The sequence below is a fragment of the Talpa occidentalis genome, unplaced genomic scaffold (assembly GCF_014898055.3).
Source record: "Talpa occidentalis isolate TD23 unplaced genomic scaffold, MPIMG_talOcc4v2.1 talOcc4.17, whole genome shotgun sequence".
Lineage (NCBI taxonomy): Eukaryota > Metazoa > Chordata > Mammalia > Eulipotyphla > Talpidae > Talpa > Talpa occidentalis.
This window is the reverse complement of record NW_023601754.1, coordinates 39,134,461-39,161,630: the sequence shown is the minus strand read 5'-3', so window position 1 is coordinate 39,161,630 and position 27,170 is coordinate 39,134,461. Positions and strand designations below refer to the sequence as shown.

The 27,170-nt window shown below is 50.8% G+C and overlaps 2 protein-coding genes across 3 annotated transcripts in view; one reads left to right on the top strand and one right to left on the bottom strand.

Annotated features, from left to right (window-relative positions):
• The window catches only part of WDR62 (WD repeat domain 62), a 39,399-nt gene extending 20,456 nt beyond the window's left edge, over window positions 1-18,943 (bottom strand). For both annotated transcript variants that reach the window (XM_037517867.2, XM_037517868.2), the window contains exons 1-11: window positions 18,314-18,943; window positions 14,622-14,713; window positions 13,708-13,770; window positions 12,349-12,406; window positions 11,674-11,844; window positions 10,766-10,903; window positions 10,213-10,395; window positions 8,527-8,687; window positions 7,598-7,787; window positions 3,042-3,179; window positions 1,173-1,351 (exon numbers count right to left, since the gene is read on the bottom strand). In XM_037517867.2, coding sequence (XP_037373764.1) covers window positions 1,173-1,351; window positions 3,042-3,179; window positions 7,598-7,787; window positions 8,527-8,687; window positions 10,213-10,395; window positions 10,766-10,903; window positions 11,674-11,844; window positions 12,349-12,406; window positions 13,708-13,770; window positions 14,622-14,713; window positions 18,314-18,490 — 1,550 coding nt within the window. In that variant the 5' untranslated portion in view covers window positions 18,491-18,943. The remainder of the gene's footprint in view (window positions 1-1,172; window positions 1,352-3,041; window positions 3,180-7,597; window positions 7,788-8,526; window positions 8,688-10,212; window positions 10,396-10,765; window positions 10,904-11,673; window positions 11,845-12,348; window positions 12,407-13,707; window positions 13,771-14,621; window positions 14,714-18,313) is intronic.
• A 180-nt stretch (window positions 18,944-19,123) lies between these two features.
• THAP8 (THAP domain containing 8) lies at window positions 19,124-26,386 on the top strand. Its single transcript, XM_037517988.2, has 4 exons — window positions 19,124-19,243; window positions 22,753-22,942; window positions 23,103-23,495; window positions 25,035-26,386. The coding sequence occupies exons 1-4, from the start codon at window positions 19,161-19,163 to the stop codon at window positions 25,173-25,175; spliced, it is 807 nt and encodes a 268-aa protein (XP_037373885.1). The 5' UTR covers window positions 19,124-19,160; the 3' UTR covers window positions 25,176-26,386.
• Window positions 26,387-27,170: the final 784 nt, after the last annotated feature.

The window sequence follows — 27,170 nt, the reverse complement described above, 5'->3', positions numbered from 1 at the left end:
CTGCAGGTTAGGGCAGAGCTGTACGAGAGGCAGCCCCTGGGATGGGTGAGGGTCACAGGTCATACTCAAGGATGGGACCGGTGGGTGACAACATTTGACTCCAATCTCTCCTTCTTAGAGTCTCAAATCTACACTTCCCTTGTTCTCGCCAAATGAAATCAATCCATAGGTCACTCAGGACTGAAATAAGAGACAGTCATTCTCGCTCCTCTGCTCTTATCTATGTGCTCTTAGCTGAGCCAGGCCCTGGCTCCTCTGGCAGTTAACCCATCTGAAGATGGAGCTAATAACAGCACTTTCACCAGCGGGTCAGTGAGCAGATGAGATCAGTCAATAACACAGCATCAGGCCAGCAGCCCGCCGGCGGGTAGAGCTATGCCCACATCAGCTTGTTATTGTTATTGTTTTTGCTGTTCCTGGCAGACAGCTGCCAATATGGGCAGTCCCCTCTCCTCCCCAGCACATTCAGTTTGCCTCATGTAGCGATTGATAGCAAAATAGCTGCCAGAATTTAAAGGTCAGACTTTCACAGAAAAATACCTGCCCTTTCTGTTCTTTTTGGACAATGGGAATGAGAGACTACTTGGAGCTTGTCCTCCTGGGGCTATAAGGGCTGCTGTTTACGGGCCCACATCAGAGTTCCCGCCCGATCTGTTCCTCCTGGAGAGCCCCGCCACCAGGGGGTCACAGATGTCATCTGTCATCTTAAAACTGGTCCCTGTAACAGCTCAAGTCCTGCCAGCACCTACTGGGCTGTAACCTCTGTAGCTGGGTAGACAGGCCTAACCCTTCAAATGTCTTATCATTCTGGCCTCTCTTCCAGGGCTGCCAGAACCTCCAAGCTCCAGCTGGCATTCCGCTGACAGTTGAGCAGTAGCACCACATGGCTGGGGAAAGTGTCACCTGTCCGAGAGTCATGCACCTGTGCCTGTCCACTCTACAGCCAAGACTGCACAGCCCAGCTGCAGAGGACCCGGCAGTTACCCTGATCTCAGCCCCTCCGAGGTCCCCAGGGGTGGCTGGTTGCCAGACTGCCACTCAACCAGAGAAGACTGTTACCCACATTTCTAATGGGCAGTTGGAGAGGCCGAGGCCCAGGCTTCTCCCCCCAGCGTGAGTGACTGAGCCCAAGCTGGGGGTGTATGCTGGACACCCTCACAGGGGCCACTTGCCTCAGATTTCCACTTCGGTCGCCTGAAGCCAAGTGCTGGCCATCAGGACTGACCTGCATGACTCGCACCCCGGCCTTCACGTCCACGGGCGTCCCGCTCTCGCTGCCCCGGTCTGGGAAGTGTGACAAGTCCTGCAGGTGCTGGATGTCATTCTCCACGTACACTACTTTCAGCAGGGTCTGCGGGGGCAGGGGGCAGGGCAGTGAGCAGCTCTGCAGCACCTCTGCAATTCTGTCCCCCATTCTTTGTTATTAACAGGGCTCCAATTTCGACCTGGGAGGTTCACCACTCAGAATAATAACTGAGTCTTAGCCTGCATTGCAGTAAGATGAGGTTGTGTGAATAAATTCCAGTCAATGAAATATAAAGCAAGCAAGAACTCTTCTGCACCCTGGAACTTAAATGCACTAACTGGAGCTCCAGCAGACACACTGCATCATGAGGACCAAATGGCAGGGTGGGGAACTGGAAGGCTTTTGGGTCCCTGAGGTCTTTTTTTTGTGTGTGTAGAAGACCTGGGGTGTAGGCCGGAGGTGCAGGGGGTGAGAGGATTCACCAGAGACAGAGTGGGGAACAGAACAGGCAGACTGACTGAAATCCACTGCTGAGGGGAATAGAAAGCAAAGCAGGAGAGGTCTGCCGTGCCATGTGGTCACCTCCTGGGCCAGGGACCGAACTCAGGCCATTGCAATGATAATGCTGAGACTTTGCCACTAGGCCCCAGGGAGGACCCTGGCTCTCTTAGGTCTTTCTGCAGCTGCAAAACCAGCCTGGACTGGTTGCTTCCACACTACTTTTATGAGTCAGAAAACCTAGGTTTACTTCTTGTTTTGAGTTTTTCTATTGTGAGCAGTCAAATCTAGCATGTATGTCACAGGTGCAGAAGAGAAGATGTGGTACTGGGTTGGGGTGAACAGAGTAGTAAGGCGTGTTGGTAGCACGCCTCTGCATTAAGGAGCTCTTTTGTATTAGGCGCACTGATCTCTTTCGGGTTTTCCAACTCGCCCAGCTTATGCCACCTCAGGGCCTTTGCACAGGGAATACCCTTGGTGTGGGACACTCTCCCCTCCCCTCTGACTCCTCCCAATGCTCCGTGACACAGCTTAGTTGTCCTTTTCTCCAGAATGCTGCCCCCATGCTAGTGATGAGCTTAAAGGAGTGCTGCAGGTCCCGCTAGTGAGGAGCCACCTCCCCTCAGGTGACTGCAATTGCACCTTATCAGGCCTGTGATTGCACCTCATTCTGTGGTGACTGCGGCCTCCTCCCTAGACGGGGTGTCATGAGGGTAGAGGGGTCTGTCATGGATGGGTCCCCAGCATGCAGCTCTGCACCAGACTCATAAGTGTCTCAGAGTAACTGAATGTGTGAAGCAGGTCTCTGCCCCTCAGAGGGGCACCTCGCTGACCTGCCATTTCTTCTTCAGCAAAATGTTATCTCTTAGCCTCCCTGTACAGCTCTCTGGGGTCTTGCCAGCCCTCTCAGGGACCCTCACTTGAGGCCTCACCGTGTGGCTGGTAGACAGAAAGGGCAAGTCCCTGTCTGGTTTGGCCCATCGGGTGCTTTCCCAGGGATTCTGATTGAAGACTTGGGGAACAATTTCATTTCTATTGATTGTGTTGGCTTGCCTGGAGTAAGCACCCACACATGCCTGGGCAGCAGGCATGGATTGGCAGAAGGAAGCAGAAAGGACAGACAGTGCTACCTTAGACAGAGAGAGGGAAGCAAGAGAGGGGGCCAGAAAATGACCCACTTTGGTGCCCCAGTGAAGTCTAACATGTGGGTTCCATCAGATTCCATCCTGTCCCCACTTTCTAGTTTAAACTTGGTCTGTGGTCCCCCTAGAAGATGGTTTACAGTGACGTCACTCACGTTGCTGAAGATGTTTTTCTGCCAGTGAGAGTCAGGGCTGCTGTCCATGTTCCAGAAGCGGATGGTGTTGTCTGAGGAACAAGTCAGGAAAGATCCTGATGGCAGACAAGCTCTCTGATCTTCAAACTCAGGATACACCTACAGTCCCCAGAGGACAAGGCACAGGGTGACTCTTACAGCCACTTCAACGATAGCGCTATGACATACTGTTATATTTGGGTGGGGAAAAAAATGTCAGTCTCAGTAAACAGCCATAGAGGAATGCCTTCTGGGTTAAAAATACACAAGAAAAAGAACATAAAATACTACCATATATCGTAGGCCCATTTTCAGCCCAGGTCACAAGCATCCCTGTGAATAAATTTCCAAGAAAAATGGGCAGCTTAGTCAAAACCCACTAAACACAAAAGGAAACAAGGTACCATGAGCAGAAAGCAGCAGAAATAACAGCCAAGCTTCAAATGTTGTACTATCAGACAGTACATAAAGTAACTATTAAATACATTTAATGAAATAAAAGAACTCTCACAGTGTTATAAATATGAAGAGCCAAGGAGAAACGCTAAAGGATAACCAAACAGGTTATCTGAAAAAGAAAAAAATATTTATACAAATGAAAAAGGAAACATTAAAAAATAAAGATTAAGACAGTTGGAAAGGAAATGAAGCCGACTGAAAGATAGAACTAAAAGCATTATTCAGAATATAGCTCAGAGAGATGACACATAAAGAGATTTCAAATGTAGAGGGCTAGGTTCTGAGATGACAGCAGCAGTGCAGATTTTTTTTTTTTTTTATAGAGGCATGTTTATTTATTTATTTATTTATTTGTTTGTTTTTTGTTTATACATGCACTGGGTACAGTCAGAAGCGCGGGAGGGTGAGAGAATTCACCAGAGCCAGAGCGGGGAGCAGAGCAGGCAGAAGGACCAAAGTACACTGCTGAGGGGAGCAGCGGGCAGCAGGAGAGGTCTGCGCGCCATGCGGGACCCTCCTCCGGTGGCCGGGAGCAGCCGGGGATCGAACCGGCGCCGCGGAGGCCGCGGGCAGCTTCGCAACCCAGCGCTCAACCGCTGCGCCACCGGGGAGGCCCAAGTGCAGATTTTTTAATCCAAAATCCCCACACACAAAAAAAGAGCTTCCAGAAAGCAAATCCAAAGGCCCAGACATCAAACCCCGTGTCTGTAAGAGACTCATCTTATATGCAAGGACACGTCCAGCTTTAGAGTGAAGGAGTAGAAAAATAAATTCCATATCAACAGTAAATGAAAGGATGGGCCTCCCCGGTGGCGCAGCGGTTGAGCGCTGGGTTGCGAAGCTGCCCGCGGCCTCTGCGGCGCCAGTTCGATCCCCGGCCACCGGAGGAGGGTCCCACATGGCGCGCAGACCTCTCCTGCCGCCCGCTGCTCCCCTCAGCAGGGTACTTTGGTCCTTCTGCCTGCTCTGCTCCCCGCTCTGGCTCTGGTGAATTCTCTCACCCTCCCACACTTCTGACTGTACCCAGTGCATGTATAAACAAAACAAAACAAACAAACAAACAAACAAACAAACAAATAAATAAATTAAAAAAAGCATGCCTCCTCTATTAAAAAAAAAAATTAAAACAAAAACAAAAACAAAAACAAAAAACAGTAAATGAAAGGAGCTATTGGTATCCATAGTAATATCAGACAAAATAAGCTTTATGTCAAAAATTGCTTTAAGTGACAAAGGGCATTATATACTGATAAAAGGGTCATCATCAAGAGGACATAATAAGTATAAAAATATACCCACAAATGACTAGAGAAATCCAAGTCACCCAAATGCAAAGATGGCTAGAATAAAAAACAAACAACAAAAACCAAACAAATATTGGCAAGGATGTGGAGAAATTGGAACACTTATATGTTGCTGGGGGGCACATTAAATGGTACAGCTGCCGTGGGAAAGTTTGGTGGTTCCTCAGAAAGGTAAACAGAGAATTATCATATGCCCAGCAATTCTGCTCCTGGGTATATACCCAAAAGGACCAGAAACATGTTCAAACAAAGCTAGTGCATGAATGTTCACAGCAACATTATTCATAAGAACCAAACTTGCAAACAACTCAAATGTCCATCAGGTGACGAACAGATAACAAAAGTTAGGATAATCCATAAATGGAATATTATTCAACCTTTAAAAAGGAATGAGGTACCAAAAATTGGTACATCATGGACGAGCCTGAACACATTATGCTAAGTATGCTAAGTAAAAGCCAGACACAAAAAGCATGCAGTTTATAGTTTCATTTACATGAAATATTCAGCACAGGCAAATCCATAGTGACAGAAAGCAGACAAGTTGTTGCTAGGTGCTGGGGGAAGTAGGGAATGGAGATATCTTGTAATGGGTACAGAGTTTCCTTTTAAGGCAGTGAAAATGTTCCAGAGCTAGATAGTAGTGATGGTTGTACTGTGAATGAACTAAATACTATTGAGTTGTCCATTTTAAAATTATTTTAACAGTAAATTTTATGGTATATGTGTTTTACCATAATATATATGTGTACACTTGCCCCCCGCCACCAATAAATGAAGTCAAGAGAGAGAGAATATAGTACATAATGGCTACATGATCAGATCACATAGATTCAGTGTAACTATCTTAAAATGATTAACTGGGGCTATTTTAATCCCATCATCCCTTAAGTCTCTGGGAACTAGAATTCTGGGAGGACCAGTCCAATATCTATGAGCATCCCTGGCACCCAAACTGTGATTCTGAAATCCCAACTTGAACTGAAAACCAAACCAAACCAAACCAGGGTTTCCTTAAAACTAGCTGATTCCAGGTCTGGGACAGGAAATATACAAGATGAGCCCAGAACATCTTGTTATCCCAGAGAGCAACACTACAGGGTCGTGTCCAGGGATTCAGGAGTCAATATAAAGAGGCTTCAATCGGTGGAAGATGGAACAGTCTTGAGTTCCAATCATTGCAGTGGATTAAAATATATCCAACATATTAAAATATATGAGTTTATAATGATATTAAATAGAAACAACTAGTTACCTTTAGAGGGAACTGGGAAGTAAAGGGAAAGAATCAAGCATTTATCCTGCCTTTCCTATATGAAGTGTACCACTGGCTGACCAAATGGTAGATGAGGGGAAGTGTCTCTTCATATAAGAAGTCCAACTAGTAAAAAGAAATGATAGAATTAGAATATCGCTGTATTGCAAACCCGGATGACAAACGGATCTAGGCACTGAGCAGCAACAGCTGCTAACCATCATCGATAAACTGTACATTTCTCTTGTGTGGTCTTCTAGATCTATTTTCTTTTTAAATGCTGAAGGCTAGAGAGATAGGATCTTAGAATTACACAAGAAGACAGAGAATGGAGTTGAGGCAATTCTTAAATCCATACTCGCTGAGAATTTTCCAGAAGTGATAAAAGGATCTATCCATAGATACTTTTGAGGACATCTATACAAAAATAACAAGCAGATGCAAAAAAGTGAACTAAAAGACACATAGGGGTGAGGATAAAGGCAGGTTGGGGGTGGGGAGGTGATCAAAATAGCCTTTAGCCTTATCTTTAGTTTTATCACCTTTTATGGAAGGCAAATCATATTCACATACAAATTTTTAAAATATATTTCTGTTAAGTGAGAAAAGTGCTTTGAGCGGAAACATCAGATCCATGAAGACAGAAGGATTCAGTCAAAAGGCTGACTAATGCTTCCGCGAAAGAGGAGTTATTGCTCCCAATTCTGAATTGTGCCACTGAAAATGTAATTTCTTTTCAAAATTTTTTAAAGATTTATTTATTTTTGTCCAGAAGAAGTGGGATGTAGGCCGAGGTGTGGAGGGGGGTGAGAGGATTCACCAGAGACAGAGTGGGGAACAGAGCGGGCGGATCGACTGAAATACACAGCTGAGGGGAGCAGTGAGGGAGACAGGAGAGGTCTGCTGTGCCATGTGGGTAGCTCCCTGGCCGGGGATCGAACTCAAACCCCATGTAGTGCTGAGACTTAACCCCTAAGTCACCAGGGAGGCCCCTGAAAATGTAATTTCTCTAGGACAAACTCTCCTAGCAGTAGAGTGAGAAATTTTCAGAAAAAAAGTAAAATATAATTCTTTCTCCTTCCATCATCTTTTCTGTAAGCGGTACTTAGAACAGCATTAGAGAATTAACTATCCCCACAGCTTCATTCTCCAAAAACAAAAACTTCATCACTTAAAAACAAACAAACAAACAAACAAAAGGCCCCTCCCCAGCAAGCTCTCAAGGTGCATCAGTTCCTGCTCTAGCTGAGGGTCAAAGGCCTCACCCCTTGGCCCCTCCACCCTTCTCTTTCTCCTTCTCCAGGGAGCACCTGCTTCTTGTATGTCTGTCCTGGGCAGGCACATGCTTGACTCTCCAGTGAGCCCTACAAAAGTAGGACTTTTGTTTCCTTCCCAGCTGTGTCCCCTAGAAAAGCTGTGGCACAACTTTCCAAGGAATGGCTAAAGCCTGCAGAAGCTTTCTCCAGCTGAGCCCCCACATGAGGGCTGAGCAGGGCAGAGGGTGGGAGAGAGGGGCTCACCTCCACGTTCCAGACGTAGGAGCTGTGGAAGAGCTCCGACCACAGCTTGCCTACTTTGTTCATGTCTTTGACATCCCAGACGTAGATGCTGTGGTCCTTATACACGCAGGACAGCCACTGGTGGACGGGGTCGAAAGTCAGTGCCACTGTATCTGGGTAGACTGCTTCTGCCTTCCTGCAGAAGAGGAAGCTAACAGGGCCACACGGGTCAACGATCACCATCAGTGTCACCCTGAGAGTGACAGCAGTCTCTGGGGACACACGAGCTGCCTCCTGCCTGGCAATGGCATGGCGGCCCATCTCTCCCACACCAACTCCTTTTCTCCCTCCTCGCTATTCCTCAGATTTGCTTCTAATAGCCACAGCTCAGCCCTTCCACCCACTTAAGGTGGCAGCCAGCGGGCTCTACTCAAAACCTGGTCAGGTAACTCCAATGCCCGAAACGCCCTGTGACTGCCCACTGGTTCAAGGGGTAGAATTCTCGCCTCCCAGATTGCTTCTGCTACCTCTGTCAAGCTCAGACTTGTCTGCTACCATGCTGCCCCCAAACACTGGCTCTGGCCTTGCAGCTCCTTGCAGCTACACAGGCCAGGGCAATGTGTTGTCCCCGTGAGGCCTTTACACTTGTTGCCGGACCCAGCTGTCCACACTGCAGGCTCCTTCTCCCCAGAGAGGCTTCCCCTGGCCACCCAGTCAACATGGCCTGCCCATGTCCTCTTCTCCACGAGTCCCTGCTTTATTTCACACAAGCATCTATGACCATTTGCAGTGTTCTTGCTTGGGTGCTTGTTTATCCTCAGGCTCCCACTACACAGCAGGCTTCAAGGTGGCAGAGATCTTGCTGCCTCCTTGGAGCTGTCTCCTGCGTCCGGCCAGGAAGCACAGATGGATGTCGGCAGACAGATGCTCCTTTCCCCACCAGACAGTACCTGGGATCCAGGCCCTGGGCCACATCCACCCCAAGGTAGTGAGGCTTGGGCAGGTTGGCGAGGTAGTGCAGGTTGTGGGCCTGGAAGATGCGGACTATCCCATCTGTGCAGCCGCAGAAGATGAGCTCCTGGCTGACACAGAGGCAGGAAGCCATGGAGACCTGTGGGGGCAGAGAGGACCCAAGTGGGTTTAGTGTTTTGTGTGGCCTGGTTCAGGGACATGGGGACAGACAGAACAGCCTCCAGAGAAGTCTTCTAGTTCCTTGGGTCTAAGGAGCCCATTTTAGCCAATTTAAGATTTTTGAAATCAGAACACAGCGCAGTAGGTGGTAAGGCGACATGGTAGCAGGCGGGAGAGGCATGACGGGACAGGGCTGTCACTGCTCGACAATAAACTCAGCTGTGTGTGGAAAATGCAGACTCTGGAAAATTCAGGTAGGTCCCTTGCAGTGAAAGGGATGAATTTTAGGCTTAATTTTTTTCCCCAATTGCTTAAAAACAGCTTTGTAAAGATTATACTTCAAAGCCTCATAGAAAGTTACTAAAGGGCCTCCCTGGAGGCACAGCACGTTGAGTGAAGTGCTGTGAAGCTGTCCACAGCCTCTGCAGCGCGGGTTCGATCCTGGCCCGCCAGGGAGATCCCCACATGGTGCGTCAGACCTCTACTGTCTCGCCCGCTGCTCCCCTCAGCAGTGTCTTTGGTTCATCTGCCTGTTCTGCTCCCCACTCTGTCTCTGGTGAATTCTCTCACCCTCCCACACCTCTGGCCTGTACTCCCATGCTTGTATAAAAAAATAAATCTTTAAAAAAAAAGAAAAAAGAAAAAGCTACTAAATACACAAGGGGCTCTAGTCTGCCAGGACAGGCAGCAGAGGGGCAGGAGTGCCAGGCCTCTGGGCACAGGTTAGAGGAGTTTTTATAGACCTGGAGGGACTTAATTTATCAGTCACTTAAGGCAACTCCTCAGGGAATGAACAGCTACCTGGAGAAAGCTTCTGACTTGCTTCTAAGTTGCGTGAATTCTAGCAGGAGGATTCAAGTGAGAAAAACAACACTGCAACACTGGTATTTAAACAGCTGGGGAAGAGGTAGAACTTGGAATTCTTTTTTTTTTTAATTAAGATTTATTTATTTATACAAGAATGGGGTACAGGCCAGTTGTGTAGGAGGGTGAGAGGATTCACAGAGACAGAGCAGGAAACAGAACAGGCAGACTGACTGGAAAACACTGCTGAGGGGAGCAGCGGGCAAGACAGGAGAGGCCCCCTGTGCCATGTGGTTTGCTCCGTGGCTGGTGGGGATGGAACTGGCACTGCAGAGGCTGCGGACAGCTTCACAGTGCCGCGCTCAACCGCCTGCACCACCAGGGAGGCCCCAGAACTTGTAATTCTTCCACACACCTGACAGCATGCTATTTACCCTGACGCCCATCCTGGGGCTCCTGAGCTAAATGCCTTCCAAAGGTTATCATGACCCCTATCAACTCTGAGGCAGGCAGCACTAGTTCCATTTCATAGATGAGGCAACTGAGGCCCAGAGAGGGAAAGTCACCCACCCACAGTGACACAAGGGAAGTGAAACCTAGACCTTGTACCATCAACGACCAGGCAGGGACACTGCTGCGTGTCTGAAAACATGCATCCAGGGAACAGTGTTTCCCCTATGGCGGAGAGGCAGGTGGGGTACCTTTAGGTTGATCCACTTCTCCAGCACCCTCTTCTCATTGAACTGGCACAGGAGGCCCGAGTAGGACACGCAGAAGGTATTGCCAGCCATCTGGCCCCGTCCACAGGCCACACCACAGAAGATGTTGTTGTGCAGCTCACCCAGGATGCCCGAGCGACCCACAAGGGGCACCGTGCCCGTCACCTGGAGGCAAAGCGGGGCATAGTGAGGCACTGTGCACATGGCCTAGACCCCAACCAGGTCACGATGAGCCTTCAGAGACTAGAAGATGTGACATAGAGAAACAGGAGACACAACTTCCAGGCAGAACAGGTGGAAGGCACTAGTTCCACAGCCGTCCAGGAAGCAGAACAGGCCCCAGCCAGGTGAAGAGGCTTCCCAGCAGGGGGAGCAAGTTAGCACCTGGAGAGCAGGCCTTGAAGCAGAAGCCAGACCCTGAGAGGTGACGGAGGCTGAGACCACTGCCCCCAAAACTCAGGCAGAGACAGGAGTCTACACTGGTTCTCATGGGTACCCCCCGGGCCTGCTAGAGGTGGCGGGGCTGGAAACTCACCTTAGCTTCCGTGGAGACTTCCAAGAACCAGAACCTCACATGCCGGTTCCCAACAGTGACAAAATAGCTGCTGTCTTCTGAGAAGGAGAGGGCGATGACCCTGCATGACACCTTGTTGGAGGCCACCACAATGTCCCTCTAGAAGAATCAGTGCAGAAAGGGTCAAGCTGGCACCCACCCCACTGGACTCTTAGTGCCTCTGCTCAGCCTGTGCGGCCCTGTTCCAGCTCGGTCTCCCTTGGGCCCTCCTGTGAGCTACATGACGGAGAGCCTATGTGGGGTCCTGCCATTCCCAGTACAGAGGAGCCTGAGGCTCAGAAAGGGTCCCAAGTGAAGGTGCATTCCAGAGCTGTCCCATGAGTCCGAGCTCTGCAGTTGTGTTGGGGACAGGCGCAGCTGGGAGATGGGGGTAACGCAACCCCCAGGCCTTGCTCCAGGCCCCTCTGAGGGTTTCACAGGAAAACTCACAGAATCCTCTATTAATTCTATTAGGGAGGCGCTTCTCCTCCCACTCTGTGAGGCTTGTGCGGGGAGGCACATGTTCAAGGTCACACAGAGCCAGGACTCGGAAACTACTTCTGCCAACTCCAAATCCTCCCCCAGCTGTTCCAAAGTCCAGTCTTTCAGTGCTTATCAACTCAGTGAATTCGCACGACTTGGAGATACTATTTATATCCATTTTCTACATGAGGAAACAGACTCACAGGATCACAAGTGGTCAGCTGAAAAATTATTATATAATTCCAGCTGCCAGCTTGTCAGTGCCCTGTGACAAGCGCCCAGAGCCAGGACCCACATGGGGCAGGTGCTCAGTAAATGTCTGCTGGGTGAAGGAGCCTGCTACCAAATCATCTCCCTTAGGACTCCCCCTGAAACTCGGGGTGCTCTCCCACCCCCAGTAGTCTCACCTTCCAGTCCCAGACGTTGAGCACCATGTCATGCTGGTAGCCCATGGACACGATGTGCTTCATGTTGGGGGAGAAGGCCACGCAGGCCACACCATACTTGTGGCCCAGCATCTCTGCCACCTGACTCTTCTCATCCACGTCCCAGATGCGCACAGCGGGCCTGTGTCCGTTCTGGGGAAGATGGGGCCGTCAGTGCCCCTCGGTTCTGCACTATGCAGGGCTAGAGGGGCTGTCAGGCTGAAGTTGGCACTGCCGCAGGGTGGGCCTGAAAGCTACCTTTCCCATGCACCACAGAGTTTTGTGTTTTTTTTTTTTAAAGATCTATTTATTTATACATACAAGAACTGGGGTACAGGCCAGAGGTACGGGAGACAGAGTGGGGAGCATAACAGGCAGACTGACTGAAATGCACTACTAAGGGGAGCAGCAGGCAAGACAGAAGAGGTCTGCTGTGCCATGTAGGTAGCTCCCTGGCTAGGGATTGAACTTGTGCTGCAGTGGCTGCAGACAGCTTCATAGTGCTGCAACTTAACCCTTGCACCACCAGGGAGGCCCCCACCATGGAATTTTGCAGGCTTAGGAAGGTGTAATTCCAGGGAGTCCCCAGACCTGCTAGGGGCAGAAGGCATGGCCCCAAGACCCCTCCTCACCCACTCAATGGTGATCACCACTCACCTCACCCGTCACGATGTACTTGCCATCAGGGGAGAAGGCCAGAGCACTCAGAGATTTCCTAAGGCAAGAAAAGGGGTTGACCACTGGTTCCACTATGTGTGACAGCCAGTCCTCACCCGTGTGCCAGTGCAGCACGTTCCCTGCATTTCCTGCTGCTGGGGGAAGGGTGGCAGTGACACAGGGAAATGGGGGGAAGAAGCAAAGACCCCTTCTTCCCTAAAACCCACCACCCAAAGGGGTGGACACTGCATGGGGACCTTCCTTTCCTCTCCCTTTGCAGGTGTCCAAGACCCCATCTACTCTGTGACCCTGAGCAGCTCCTTCCAAGATGAAAGCTGTATCTGCCATCCCATAGGACCTGCCACATCTTAGGGACCCTTCTTAGGGACGATAAGGGAAGAAGATCTCATTCCTCCAGCTGGAGAAACAGGTCAAAGAACATTGAGCTAAGCATAGGGGTGACAGCGGTGTCTCCCCAAGGTCATGATCCAATGGGGACCAAAGCCCCAGGATGACACAGTGAGCAAGTACCTCCAAGGCAGTCCCTTGGGCATGGACTTGGGCCTGCTCAGGGTTGAAGACCTTCCCCCTAACTGGATGGATCTTTCTAAAACCCAAATCTCATTCATTCACAAAATAACAAGTGCCATCAAGTACTAGACATCTCTCTATATGAAAGAGACACAAAGTTAAAAGTTTCTGCCTTCAGAGACCTCACAGTGTGGAAGAGAATGAGTACCATCCATGAAGAAAGGAGCCCCTAAGAGGTATATTTTGTAGAGACGAAAACAAGGAAGGGAGAGAAACAAATCTCCACTCTATAAAAGCATGACAGCTGCTTCCACTCACCCAGCCTGATATCCAAGCCCCTCCCCAAAGGCCCAAGTGACAGGGCCTGTTCCAGTCGTACCCTCCCTCACCCACACCCCCACTCTGGGTATGCAGACCCCTGACTGGTCTCTCTGCTCGGAATGCTTCCCTCATCGTCCCTGGTCACGAGCTCAATTCTTTCAGGCCTCCAGGCGGCCTGCCAAAGCCCTGATTGGGCTTTCTCCCCACTCTGCCACAGACCTGCCCCACCACCCCACCATTTCCCCATGGGAAGGTCACAGTCAGCTGGCGATCTGTTGACCTATCTAGTCAGTTTCCCTTACTGAGCTGTAGGCTCAAGAGAACAGAGATCCTTGTCCCTCTGCTCACTGCTGTGTCCCCAGCACCTGGCACAGGGCAGGCATTGGGGATGTCACTGAAGCAATGGGCGAGAAAATGGGTGAGTCACCCTCCCACGAGCACTTCCAGGTAATGTGGGGGAGATGTGCCAGCCCGGGTGCCCGGGCCCCATGCCCAGACCTCACCTACCTGGCAGTATTTAAAATGTGTTGCTGCTTGTTCTCCTTAGGGTTCAAAATCACCACCACGCAGCTGGAGAGAAAGAGGAAAATGTGCCCAAAGGGAGTTTTAGACAATTCCATTTCAAAAGTAGAGCCCCCACGTAAACAGAAGATTCCTTCTGTGGTTCCCTCTGCCTCTATCTGCGTGTCTGCATTGAGAATTGCCGTGTACTTAGCATTATTATCATGATTGTTATTAATATACCCTGAAGTAGAAACCAATACGTCCACATCCTCACAACTAACAGCTGAGGTCAGGAATCCTAGTCCCCTTTCATAGATGAGGACACTGAAGCCAGAGAGGGAAAGTCCTCTGCTTGGGGCCACCCAGCAGGTCAGGGATAGAGTGGGGGGTGTGAATCATACCTGTCAGAATCAAAGGCCCACCCTTGTCCTCTAACCTGGACGGTTGCCCAAACACTAAATAACAGCGAGTGTTCATCAGGAATGAACAGGAGTCTGCTCTGCCCTGCCCTTCAAAGGCAGGGGGTTCCTCCTGTGCTAGAACAGTGCCAGGCCAGCTCAGTGTCCTTCAGTCCCCATGATGACACAAGAGGACGGTGTCACAAGTTCTGCTCCGTACACATCAAGTAGAGGCTTGGCTCTGGGGCACAAATCCAGGCTTCCCAACACCACGGCCTGGCTGCCAACTACCAGACCGTCTCAGAATTGCTGCCGCCCCCACGTGTGGTCACCATGAGGCTGGCATAGTGTTCATGACAGCCTGGTTACTGTTCTGGACACATGTGGGCCCATGCAGCCCTCAGAGGTCGGCATTCTCTATATGCTCCAGATGGAGAAGCTGAGGCCCGAAATTCACAGTGAGCAGAGGCCTGCCCTCCAGAGCAGTGACTGGAGCTGGAGGCCCCCGCCCTCACTCACCCTGCCAGGTAGGCCACATAGCCCGTGCTGGGGTCACAGGTTAGGCCACTGCTGTTCTGGGCGGTGATGCCGAGCACCTTCTCGAGTGACACCTGCGGGGTGAGGGGGGATGGATGGAAAGGCCCAGTCAGAAGCACCTGCCCAGCAGGCCTTAAGGGGCACAGCTGCCTCAGCTAGTTCTTCAGTCCCTATGATATCCAACACACCCGCTGAGCGTCTACAGTCACGCTGCCAACAGCTAGTACTCCGACGAATACACAGTGCGAGGCGGTGGGCACAGAAAGGTAGGGAAGATAAACAAAATCCCTGCCCTCTTGAAGCTGACACATTCTGGTGGTGATGGGATGGAGGACACAGAAAATAAGCAGGAAAATAGATATCAGGTGATGATAGAACAGGAAAAAATAAAGCAGGGAAGGAGACTGGGAGGTGAAATGGTGCAAAATTTGGAGGATGCTCGCGGCTTATGGGTTCTCACTGTGTGCTGACAATTGCAAGACACAGCTCCACTTTGGGGGTAACAGCAACAGGATTTACTGACAAAGGGGTGACTGAGATAAGGAAAGCATTTCTAAGGCTACCAATGGCCGGCTGTTCTACATCAGATAGTGTCCACAGTGTCTAGTTGTCCTAACCAAAAGGTGCTGGTGCAAGGTGGCACTGTCCCTCCCCTGAGAGCCTGGATCTGGTGGCAGCAATGAGTAGAAGAGGACCACTAATTTGTGGCAGCTGGGGCCATCATGGGTGACGCTGCTGAAGCCATGCAAAGCTGGGCTGGGCAATAATCAGAGGAGGTGCCAGCAGACCACACACCAGCAGTACAGCTCCTTAGAAATGCCGGCCAGCGGCCAGTGGTAATCCCAATGAATGCAGCTGAAGCAAAGGTCTCTGTGAAGGTCTTCGCAGTAGAGTCCAGAGGAGTCCCCTGAAGCTGAGTATCTCTGGATGAGCCTCTGTAGCCTCTCCCAAGCCTCTGCTTATATCTCCCTGCAGGGTACCTGCCTTTCAAACCTGTTTGGTTCATTTTCCAAACCAGCTGTCTCTAAGACTTGGTGCCGGTGCAATCTTGAACCTAATTGGTGCCAGTGGAAGCTCAGACTTGGTCCATTTTCAAAACCTGCTCAGGTTTCAAAACCAAAAGTGTGTCCCATCTGCTCTGCACTGTCTCGTGCCAGGCGAGCAGTGCAGGGGCTCAGTGGAGCCAGCCAGGTTTAAACCTCTCTTGCACTTCTTCAATATTGTCATTTTTTTTTTTTTCTAAAACCCAAACCCGGGTGCTCCAGCATCGGCCAGCAGACTTGGCAGCTTTGGTGAAGTCCAGGCTGATGCTGCTCAGCTGGGGGCCCCAGCACCTTCAGAGAAGAGCTGCAATGGCTACTCTCACAGAAACACAGGGGGAGGGGAGGTCTCATTGGGAAGGTGACCTTTGAGCAAGTTTCTAAGTAATTTCATATGGATGAGAGCCTCGAAGGCCAACAACCACTCAAGGAACCATGCACTATAATCGCCCTTCTCTTACCCAGGAAGACACTAAGGCCCAAGACCCCACAACTAGGGGTGGCAAAGCTAGGACACAGACTCAGGTAGTGTGACCCTGAAGCCAGCACCCTGGGCCCTGCCAGGAAGACACAGCAGGGAGCAAAAGTGGACACTCACCGTCCCTTCCCTCATCAAGTCATTCTAGACGTTCAACAAGTAAAGAAACAAGTGAACAAGCACATTCAATATTTAAAAACTCTTTAAGCAAACTAATAAATGGACTAGTCCCCATGGTGATTGAGTAAACAATTTAGAATTCAAACTAACAGATTCATGGTGTTTTCACATTTTGAATAGACTAGTAACTAATTATTATAATTATTCTTAAGCATGTCTTTGGACTTAGAAAGGACAGACAAACAGGATAATAACAGTCAATGTTTACTGGCACTTGCCAGGAGGCAGGCACTGTTCAGGTACCTAGAACTGCTAACTTTTTGAGTGTCCCCAAGAACCCTGTGATGGGCTCCCTATCACTACTCCATCTTACAGAGAAGGAAAAGGAAGCCCAGAGGTGTTACCCATCCAGGAAGGAACTGTGCCCAACTCTAACCTGGGCAACCAGGCAATGACAGGGCATTTTATCTGTCAATCAGCATTACTGGGCAGTAGTATAACCGGTCATTTTTAGACTGTGGTTTTTTTTTTTTTTTGCAAGCCAGATGCAGTCTGTGTGACCAAACGAGAAGGATAAATGACATCAATTATCCAAACAGAACAATAATAACTATAGCATTTCCACTAATAGAGCACTCAAAATGTGCCAAGTGTTGTTCTAAGTACTTAAGATATGTGAACTCAATCCTCACAAATACCCTATGAGGGAGCATTTATACTTTTATCTTCATTTACAGATGAGAAACTGTGGCACAGAAAAATGCACAACAGGAAAAACAGAATTAAGGTGATATGCAGGCAGTCTGGGTAGAGGCTGTACATTTAACCACCTGGCTGTATCACCTCTCTGAAATGGCTATCACTATTCCTCTCATTTCTACACAGTTTGAAGTTCGTAACTTTCAGGAACATATAGGATAAGGGTTATGAAGTATGAGATATTGGTGAGAGATTAAGGTGGGTGTCCACCTTAAGCTGAGTACAAGAAGGCCTCTCAGAGTAGGGATATGCAGGCTGAGGTCTGAGGGATGAGAAGGCAGCCAGGCAGACTGAATGCAGGAAAAACTCAGGCAGAGGACTCACCAAACACAAGCGCTAGGAGGCAGGAAAGAGCTTGGAGCCTCAGGAAGATAGAACCTTGGTTAGAGGGAGAACAGGGTGGTACTGCCAGAGAGATGGGCAGGGGTCTTGCAGCCAGGAGTGGATGACATCGTCAGAGTGGAGCAGGAAGATCCACCAGCAGCCACCATGTAACCACTCATTCATGCAAATCATTCACGATTTCATTTCAGCTCCCTGCAGCAACATGGCATGGTTATTGTTGTAAGAATAGACTGCGTGGCTCAGAGAGTAGTTTTTCACTTGCTGCAGTACTAATGGAATTCCTTCTATCTACTCTAAACTCCCCTGTGTTTTCTGTCTCTCACGATTTAGGGAACTGTTTGATACTTTCTCCTCCCCCAGCCCTCAAGAAGAGCTACTGAGATTTTACAAATATTACTCACATCCTCTCCATAATTTTGAATGACAGTAAGGAGTAAGAGTCCCACCTTAGTAAGGGAGAAGGAAAGAGAAGGCAGAGAGGTGGGAGAAGGCGGCGTAGAGCTGAGGGTGAGGTGGGACAAGTAGGACTGGAGAGAGACTGATCCTGGGACCCACCAAAGACCCAGCCGGAGGCGAGGTCAACAAAAGTGGAAGGGCCTAGAGACTCTCAAGGTACAGGAGGGATCGCTAGAAGGTGGCACTGGGAGGGGATTGGAATTAAAATGCACTGGAGGGGCCAGGGCCAGGGAGGACCCCTGGAACACCCCAAAGGCTCAGGGGTTAGAGGTGGGGCTAGGAACCCGGCGCAGTATAGACCGAGAAGGGGAAGTGGGAGGAGCCCAGGGAGGGGCGGGGCTTAGCGGTGGAGGCGGGGCCAGGGAGCCGCCTGCAGGGGCCAGCCCAGGCCGGTAGGCGGGGCCAAAGGCCTAGGGCGGGCCCGCGGAGCCTCGGTACCCGGGAAGCTGGGATGGGCAGGGCAGGCAGCTCCTCACCCGGTTCTGCACCGAGTCCTCAGGCGCCGCTGAGGGTCGCGTCCGCCGCCGGAGGCAGGGCGGTGGAGCGGGGGGCGGAGAGGACTGTGTCCTCCGCCCCGGAACTCCCGCCATGACAGTTGGCAGCTTCTCGACTGCATCGTTCCGCGCGTAACCTCCAGGCCCTAAGGCCGCCATCGTCGCTCCGGCGCAGGGCGACCGTTACACTCCACAACCGCCGCCGCCGCCACGACCCATTCGAACAGCGAACAGCCGCGGGAAAGCCGGCGCCGCCGCCCATTGGACGCGGCCGTCTTCCGCTCTGGCCAATCGCAGGGCTGCCGAGCCGTGGCTTTGACCAATGAGAGCAATGGGGCGGGGCGCCCGGCAGGGTGGCGCTCCGGGGAGCCTACCCGCTGCTCGCTCGGGCTTCGTGGCTTTACAGGACAACCTGCGTGTTCATCATTGACTGAAATGTAGATTGTCACTTTGGCAAGGCAAAGGCCTTTTGTCACTTGCGCCTATCCGCTCAGTGCCAGTCGCCCCGATGGAAGCGTAGGGTGGAGCCCAAAGTGACTGAGGAACTGGCGCAGGCTCAGATCCGCCGTCTCGGAGCCTTCCAACTCACGTGACTACGTGTGCTGTGCGCCGGCGTACTGGTGTGTCCCGTTCATCACGTGACGAAGACGCGCCGTGGTGACGTTGCAGGGTTGGTAACGCGTCCCTCCCCCGGCACGTGATCAGGCACCAAAGGCAGTCACGTGAACAGACACCACGGGCGGGGCGGGACGGGACGGGGCTCGGCTGCGCTCCGCGAGGGCCAAAGTGCGACTGCAAACCCGGCAGAACTCAACGGGGCTGGACGGCCATGCCCAAGTACTGCCGGGCGCCGAACTGCTCCAACACAGCGGGCCGACTGGGCGCGGACAACCGCCCCGTGAGCTTCTACAAGTGAGCACGGCGCGGGGCGGGGCTTACCGGGGGCGGGGCTTACCGGGGGCGGGGCCTGGTGGAGGCGGGGCCCTGGCGCAACCTGCAGGTGTCTGGAAACATAGCGAGGTGCAGAGACGGTCATCCCAGCATTTTGCCAGGAGCACAAATTCCCGGGTGTACAAAGGTGCAGATGTGCGAAATAGGGGTAAACGATTAACTCCAGGTAGTGAGCGGGGCGAATGGAAGAAAGGGCGGGCAGTGCAGGGAGAAGAGGTTGTCCGGGCGCGGTAAGGTTGCCCACTCATCATCATCGCGAATTTGAAATTTCTCCAACTCAAAACATCTGAATGGAGCTCCTGATCGTTTCTTTCCCAAAACCTTTAATAACTTTTCCTATTTTACTTAATAGCTTACACTGTCTTTTGTAGATTACAAACCTTAAAGTCCTCCTTACCTCCTGAGAAAGTAAAAATTGGCTTAAGCTGTAAAAAACAAACAAGAACCCTCCAAATTTATTCCCATTTATCTGGCTGGAATAGCAGACTCGGAAAACATCAGCTGAAGAGTTAGTAGGGGAGGCAAAATTCTGTATTTTTCTAGTGGACATGTTGCAGATTGAAAGGTTCGGCGCGGTAAAGAAAAGGAGAGCCAGGATACATTTCTCAAAGGGAGGGAAAGTTTACTGCGCCCCTGGCGGACCTCACAGACCCAAGGCGGGGGTCAGTGGAGTCGCGCACGTTGTTAGGGGGAAGCAGGGTTTTATAGGGTGAGGAGAGGTCAGGTGGGTAGTTGGGCTCGTACGGCGGGAAAAGTTTGTAGGGCAGGTAGAGGTTCTTTGTTTGAGAAGAGACTCGTGGGGGGAGGGGGGAGGCTCATTGTCTGAGTCCTCCAGGCAGGTATCAGCATTCCTGCCCCCCAGGTGGGCTTCCTGGTTGGCTCCTGCATTCCGGCCCCCTGCATGGACCTTTCAGGTGACACATTCCCTTTCTAATGTCTACAAAGGAAACTCTGTTCTCTAAAATCAGACCGTCACAAACTTTGCTGTTTGAAATAATAATAATTGAATTATTATTAATAATAATTTATTAAATAAATAATATAATAAATCATTTTTGAAAGAATGAAAAATCTCACTTACTGTCTGGAAGAGTTAAGTAACTTTCACATGGAGAATCAGCCTTGGTTTACAAACCAGCTGCAGAGCTTCAGGTACAGACTTTCTGGATGCAGTATTCCACATCTGTCTGACCTTTATTGCTTCCAAATGAGGAACCTGCACCCACTTTGCCATGTAGACCTGCTGTTGATCTCTTTATACACAGTTCTGCTTTACTTTGAGCCTGTGCAAACACTGTTTCATGTACTTTCCACTTAAACTTCACCTTCCCCCCTAAAACCAAATAATAAACTCTTACCTATTCCTTTGGCAAGACTCCCCAAGTCTGGTGTGCAGTCTCCCTCGTGGCCATGATACATAAGGATGTCTTTGTTGTACTTAGGATTTGTCCCTGATGGCCTTAGTCTAAGTGGGCCAGGACATATTCCTCATCCAGTCCATCAGCAAATCCTGTTGGCTTTCCCATTAAAAACTAACGAGTTGAGGGGCCTCCCCGGTGGCGCAGCGGTTGAGCACTGGGTTGCGAAGCTGCCCGCGGCCTCTGCGGCACCGGTTCCATCCCCGTCTGCTCCCCGGCCACTGGAGGAGGGTCCCACATGGCGCGCAGACCCCTCCTGCTGCCTGCTGCTCCCCTCAGCAGTGTACTTCGGTCCTTCTCCCTGCTCTGCTCCCCGCTCTGGCTCTGGTGAGAGAAGCTTCTGACTGTACCCAGTGCATGTATAAACAAAACAAAACGAACAAATAAATAAATAAATAAATAACATGCCTCTATATAAAAAAAAAAAAAAAAAAAAAATTAAAAAAAAAAAAAAAACTAATGAGTTGATCCCCTGCTCTGCTGTCTCTCCAGTCCTAGCCACTATCACCTCCCAACTGCACTGGTTTACTAGCCTCTTCCTTGGTCAACCTCCTCTCACAGAGAAACTGTGACTATTTGAGTCAGATCAGGATTCTCCCACTCTATAAAAAACAAAGTGAGAGGCCTCCCTGGTGGCACAGGGGTTAAAGACAGCACTATCAAGTGGTCGCCAGCCACTGCGGCATGAGTTCGATTCCCCAGCAGGGAGCTGACCCACATGGCGCAGCAGACCTCAACTGTCTTGCCCGCTGCTCCCCTCAGAAGTGTATTTCAGTAGATCCACCTGTTCTGCTCCCCACTCTGTCTCTGGTGAATCCTTTGCCCCACATACTTCTGACCTACACCCCAGTTCTTGTATGCATAAACAAAATGAGACTAGAGCAGGCAGAAAGCAGGCCCACAAAGCCCTGCAGGAAGTGGGTCTCCAATATCTGTGTGACCTCATCTCTACCCCTTGCTCTGCTCCGTGATGCTGGCCTATTCCATGTTCCTTTAGTACAGCAGGCACGCTCTTGCCCAAGTGTTTGTGAGGTGGCATCTTGTGCTTTTGATTTGCATTTTCCTAATGATTTGTGATGTTGAGCACCTTTTCAATAGCTGGTTGACCATTTGTATATCTTTGGAAAACTGCTTATTCAAATCCTTTGCCCATTTTTTCAATTGGGTTATTTGTTTAAAAAAATTTTAACAGGTGTCTTTAAACACACACACACATACACACACACACAGTGACTCCTCATGTATCCATTACTCAGTTTTAGCAGTTTAACATTTGCCAAACTTTTTCATCCCTCCTCACACCTTTAGTGCAGTATTTTTTTTATGGTTTTAAAGATTTTTTTTTGGTTTATTTTAATACAGTGTTTTAATGTAAATTCCAGACATTGGGTCTTTTACCCATAAGTATTGGGTCTTTTACCCATAAGTCTTTCCAATAGATGCCTATTTATAAATATTTAGAAATAAATAGAATTATCACATCTAGCAAAATTAATTTCTTACAATTACCTAATACTCACTTTTTCCCCATTGTGTTAAAAGGAAGCGCAGTTTCTTTTTAATTCCCTTTCTTTTCAGGGAAAGGTTTGTTGCTGACAAGGCTTATATCCTGCATTTCAGCTGATGTTTCTTAAATTTCTTTTAATCTCTCCCACCACCCAGCTCACATGAAAGTAGGATCTCCCTCATTCCAGATTTGTCTGACTTTGTAAACTACTTTCTGAGGTTCTTGTAGAGGAACAGATTGGGGGTGGCTTGGAGAGTGAGCTGGTTAGGGAGACCAGAAACGGGGCTGCTTACTGCAAGAATCCAGGCCAGAGAGAATGGAGCGTGGACTGTAGGGGCAGTGGAGGTGGGAGAAGTGGGAGGATGCTGGTTGTTAAAAAGGGGTCACTAAAGAACCCAGCATGGACCTGGTTCAAGTATCCTGGTGGGAGGCAGGGCCAGTTTCTGACTGAGATGAGGCAGAGGCTGCAGTCCAAGGAGCCCAGGGTGTGTGTCCTCCTCAGAGGGGTGGGGTTGGACCTAACATCACTGACTCACCTCTGGCAGGTTCCCTCTGAAGGATGGCCCCCGGCTGCAGGCATGGCTGCGGCACATGGGCCAAGAGCACTGGGTGCCCAGCTGCCACCAGCATCTGTGCAGCGAGCACTTCACGCCCTCCTGCTTCCAGTGGCGCTGGGGGGTGCGCTACCTGCGCCCAGATGCAGTTCCCTCCATCTTTTCCCCAGGGCCCACCAAGGTGAGCATCTGATCACCAGCCTTTTCCACCTGGAAATAGTCTATGGAGTCTGATCCCCAGCCCTCCTTTCCCGAGGGAAATCCCCCAGGAGAGTAACCCCTTCACCTTCTCAGAGTCCCGCCCTGATGCCCACTCCCCCATCCCATACCCTGTCTTCCAGAGGGAGCGGAGTAGCGGAAGCGAGGAGAAACCTCTAGTGCCTGCGCCTGCACAGGAAGCTACGCCCCTGCCCCCAGGCTCAGCCAACCCCCATCAGGGCCCTGTACACCTGGTGGTGCTGGGGACAGCATCTGGAGGCCCCGAGGCCAAGGCCACTGTCTTCCTGACCCCTGTGCCCCTCCCACCGGCACCCCCAGGGCCACAACATGGTGTCCCTTCCCAGCACCCCAGGGCCAGGCTGGGTGCAGTGCTGGGAGCCCTCCAGCGCAGGGTGCGGAGGCTTCAGCGGCGCCAGGAACAGCACCAGGCACAGCTGCGGGCTCTGGAACAGCTGGCACAGCAGCTGCGCTGGGAGAGCCTGCTGGCACGGGCACGCCGGGGCCAGCTGCGTGGGGTGAGTGTGGAGGGGGGACCCTGACTGGCAGCTCCAGGGGCAGATAGCCCCATCCTTGCCTGGCCCACACAGTGTGCATGTTTTCATATAAACCAGAGTCCACTATTTTATTTTATTACTCTTTTAAGATTTATTTAGGGTCTCCCTGGTGGTGCAGCGGGTTGAGCACCGCGCTGTGAAGCTGTCTGCAGCCTCTGCAGTGTGGGTTCGATTCCCGGCTGGCCAGGGAGAAACCCACATGGCACAGCAGACCTCTTCTGTCTCGCCCGCTGCTCCCCTCAGCAATGTCCTCCATCTGTCTGCCTGTTCTGCTCCCTGCTTTGTCTCTGGTGAATGCTCTCGCCCTCCTGCACCTCTGACTATACCACAGTTCTTGTATAAATAAATAAATTTAAAAAAAAGATTTCTTTATTATTTATGCATACAAGAGTTGGGGTACAGGCCAGAGATGCAGGGGGTGAGAGGATTCACCAGAGACAGAGTGGGGAACAGAACAGGCAGACTGACTGAAATACACTGCTGAGGGGAGCAGAGGTGAGACAGGAGAGGTCTGCTGCGCCATGTGGGTTTCTCTCTGGTTGGCCGGGGATCGAACTTGTGCTGCAGAGGCTGTGGATTGCTTCATGGTGCGGTGCTCAACCCCTTGTGCCACCAGGGAGGCCGGGAGTCCACTATTTTAAAGTCAGAATATTTCACCCACCTTCTCATATTTCTGACTTTTCTTGAAAAAAATCAATCTGGCAATGCCAGTTGGTCAGAGCAGATTACTGGCGGCTGCATTTATTAATAATCATAGTAAGGGGCCCTTATTCTGCAAGATGCAGATTTAGCAATGTAGTGAAAACTCAGAACAACTTTTACTAATGTTGTCCTCCTTTTCAGATGGAAAATTTGAGGCCCCGAGTGATAAGAGTAACTTGCCCAGAGTGGCAGCCAGTACGCTGCAGAGCCAGGATTCAGGCCCAGATGTCTGGCTCCAGGGATGCCCCCTGCCTGCCTCTGGAGAGCTTGAGATCACAACCCCTGCATGAGAGGCTCTGGGCCCTTTTGCCCCTTTATTTTACTGCTGAGTATTGGGGGTGGAGGGGCAAAGGGATCATGACTTCAAAAGTCAAAAGTTTGACCCCAGCTTAATTTTGCTTAAAATCCCCCCCACTTCCCCACATTCATCTTTGTCTTCTGCGCCCCCATCTCTCTGTCCCCCCCCGTTTCCCCACTTTCACGACTCTTTATTTTCATTTTTCGCTGTCCCCCTGTATTTATGTCCCGGTTTATCACTACATTTCTCCTATCTCCCGTTTGTATCTCTGCCCCCTCTTCCCACCACGAGTGCGCATGCGTGCACACGTTTCTTTCTTTCCTCATTCCCCTTTATTCCACCATAAACGTCTCTGGTGCTCAAGTCTGCTTCCTTGTCTTGCCATATATCTCTCTGTTTCCTGACCCCCCCCACACTTCTCAACTTGACCTTCCTTTTCCTCCTCCATCCCCAACCCTTTCCTCCCCTCACTGCCCTGTGATCTCCCATCTCTACCACAGCTTCCTGGACCAGAGGAATCCAGAACCTTCACCATCATCTGCGGAGGGCCTGACATAGCCGTGGTCCTCGCCCAGGGTCCTACAGCTCCCACACTGGATGCCAAGCCTGACCTCCTGGACACTCAGACCCTCACTGCATAAGGACCATGACCTATACTGTCAGGGGACAGATGGCGGAAGACAAAGGAAGAGAGACTCACTAGGCATGCGCTTGCCCAGCCCCACCACCCATGCCTGTGGCAGAGGAGTGCCTTCCTCAAAGGCCTGGCTCCCACCACCCCTTCTGGGGACCCCCTCAACCTAGGGCCAACCTGAGCCCAGACACCCAGCAGTCCCTACGTCCCTGGGTAACTGCTCCTCGCCACCCCAACTTGAATATGTAGTCTGTAAAACAGTCAAACAAGGGTTGTTCATGGGGGAAGTTATATCTGGTTCTAAAGAGCCTCATACCCTTTACCAAGCCTGGTGCCAAGCTGGGGATACAGCAGTGAACACAGCAGACAAAATCCTGCCCTCATGGTGCTCACATTCTGCTTGAACAGGAGCTGAACCAGTAAACTAATAAAGATAATTTGAGATTGTGATAAATGTTATAAAGATGGAATGAAAATGTAATGGAGGTAATGGGAGGAGGACTCCATGGTGCTACAATGTTTGAGCAGAGACCCGGATGATGAGGCGCTGTCCTGGAAGGCACATGGCCTGGTAAAACAGCCCCTTGCAAATGCCTCAACATCTAGGCTATTAGCTGGAGGGTGACAGTGTTGCTCTGGAAAAAAACTAAAGCAGGGAAAGACTGAGTGTGCGTGCGAGGGTGACAGAGCCGAGGCGGTCTTGCTGAAAAGGCGCCACTAAGTTAAAATCTAAAACAGGAGCGGGGGAACCAAGTATCTGGGAGAAGAACATTCAGGAGGAACAGCCAATGCAAAGGTCCTGGGGTAAGGACGAGCAAGGATGCCGATATACTTGGAGTGGAATTATTGAGAAATTGGAGAAAGTACAGGGAGAGGTTCACACAGGGTCTGTAGCTGTAGTTAAGAACACTGGCTGTTACCTGGAGTGAGGTGCAGCGAGCAGATACCCCTGAACTGGGAAAGGCCCTGATGTGATAGGTGTTGCTAGGTCCCTATGGGGGCCTCCCTGGTGGCGCAGGCGGTTGAGCGCCACACTATGAAGCTAGTCACAGCCTCTGCAGCACAGGTTCGATCCCAGGCACCGGCGAGAATCCCACATGGAGCGGCAGACCTCTCCTGTCTCGCCCGCTGCTCCCCTCAGCAGTGTATTTCAGCAGTCTGCCTGTTCTGTTCCCCACTCTGGTGAATCCTCTCACCCTCCTGCACATCTGGCCTGTACCCCTGCACTTGTATAAATAAAAAATAAATCTTAAAAAAAAAATAGGTCCCTATGGCTGCGCATTAGGGAGCAGGCAGGAGGAGTGGAGGGGGACCGGGGAGACCAGGCAAGAAGAAATGCTTTCCAGGTGGGAGAAGGTGAGGATAGACTGAGATGAAGGCATGGGGTGGGGGGGTGTGAGGGATGAGATCCTGGAGATATTTTGGAGAAGTTGCTCCTGAGCCTGCACATTAGAAGCATGAGCGTGAAAGGCACAGTCCTCAGCACTGTTCAGACAGACATGATTGTGGGCACCGTCAGCCCAGCCAAGCTGGGATGATGCAGCCAGGAAGCCCTGGACCCTGGGCTGACTCCAGGAGGTCTTCCTGGGGGAGATACAGGTTGTGAGAGCTGGTGGGGTTCCTTAGCAGATCTGTCCCCTAGACACTGCTACAGCCACAGTGATTGAAAGCTCAGACCGACAGCCATTGGCCTGGGTTCTACTTCAGCTCCATCACTTACTTGCTGTGTGTCCTCGGGCAAGTGGCTTAACCTCTCTGGACTGATAAGTGCTCTCTGAGTACTCTGTAGTGACAGTGATGGTGTCCACGAAGATGGCAGGTGCCTCTCCAGAATCATCCCTCAGAGACACCCTTCTGTACGGCAAGCCTGGGGCCTGCCGTCAGGTCTGAGGTTTCGGGGGCAGGAAAAAACACCACCACACACCTAAGCCCCTGTTCTAACCTGCCTGATTTACGGGAATGTCCTCTCACAGGGGGATGGACAAAAAGACCTCTGTCCGCT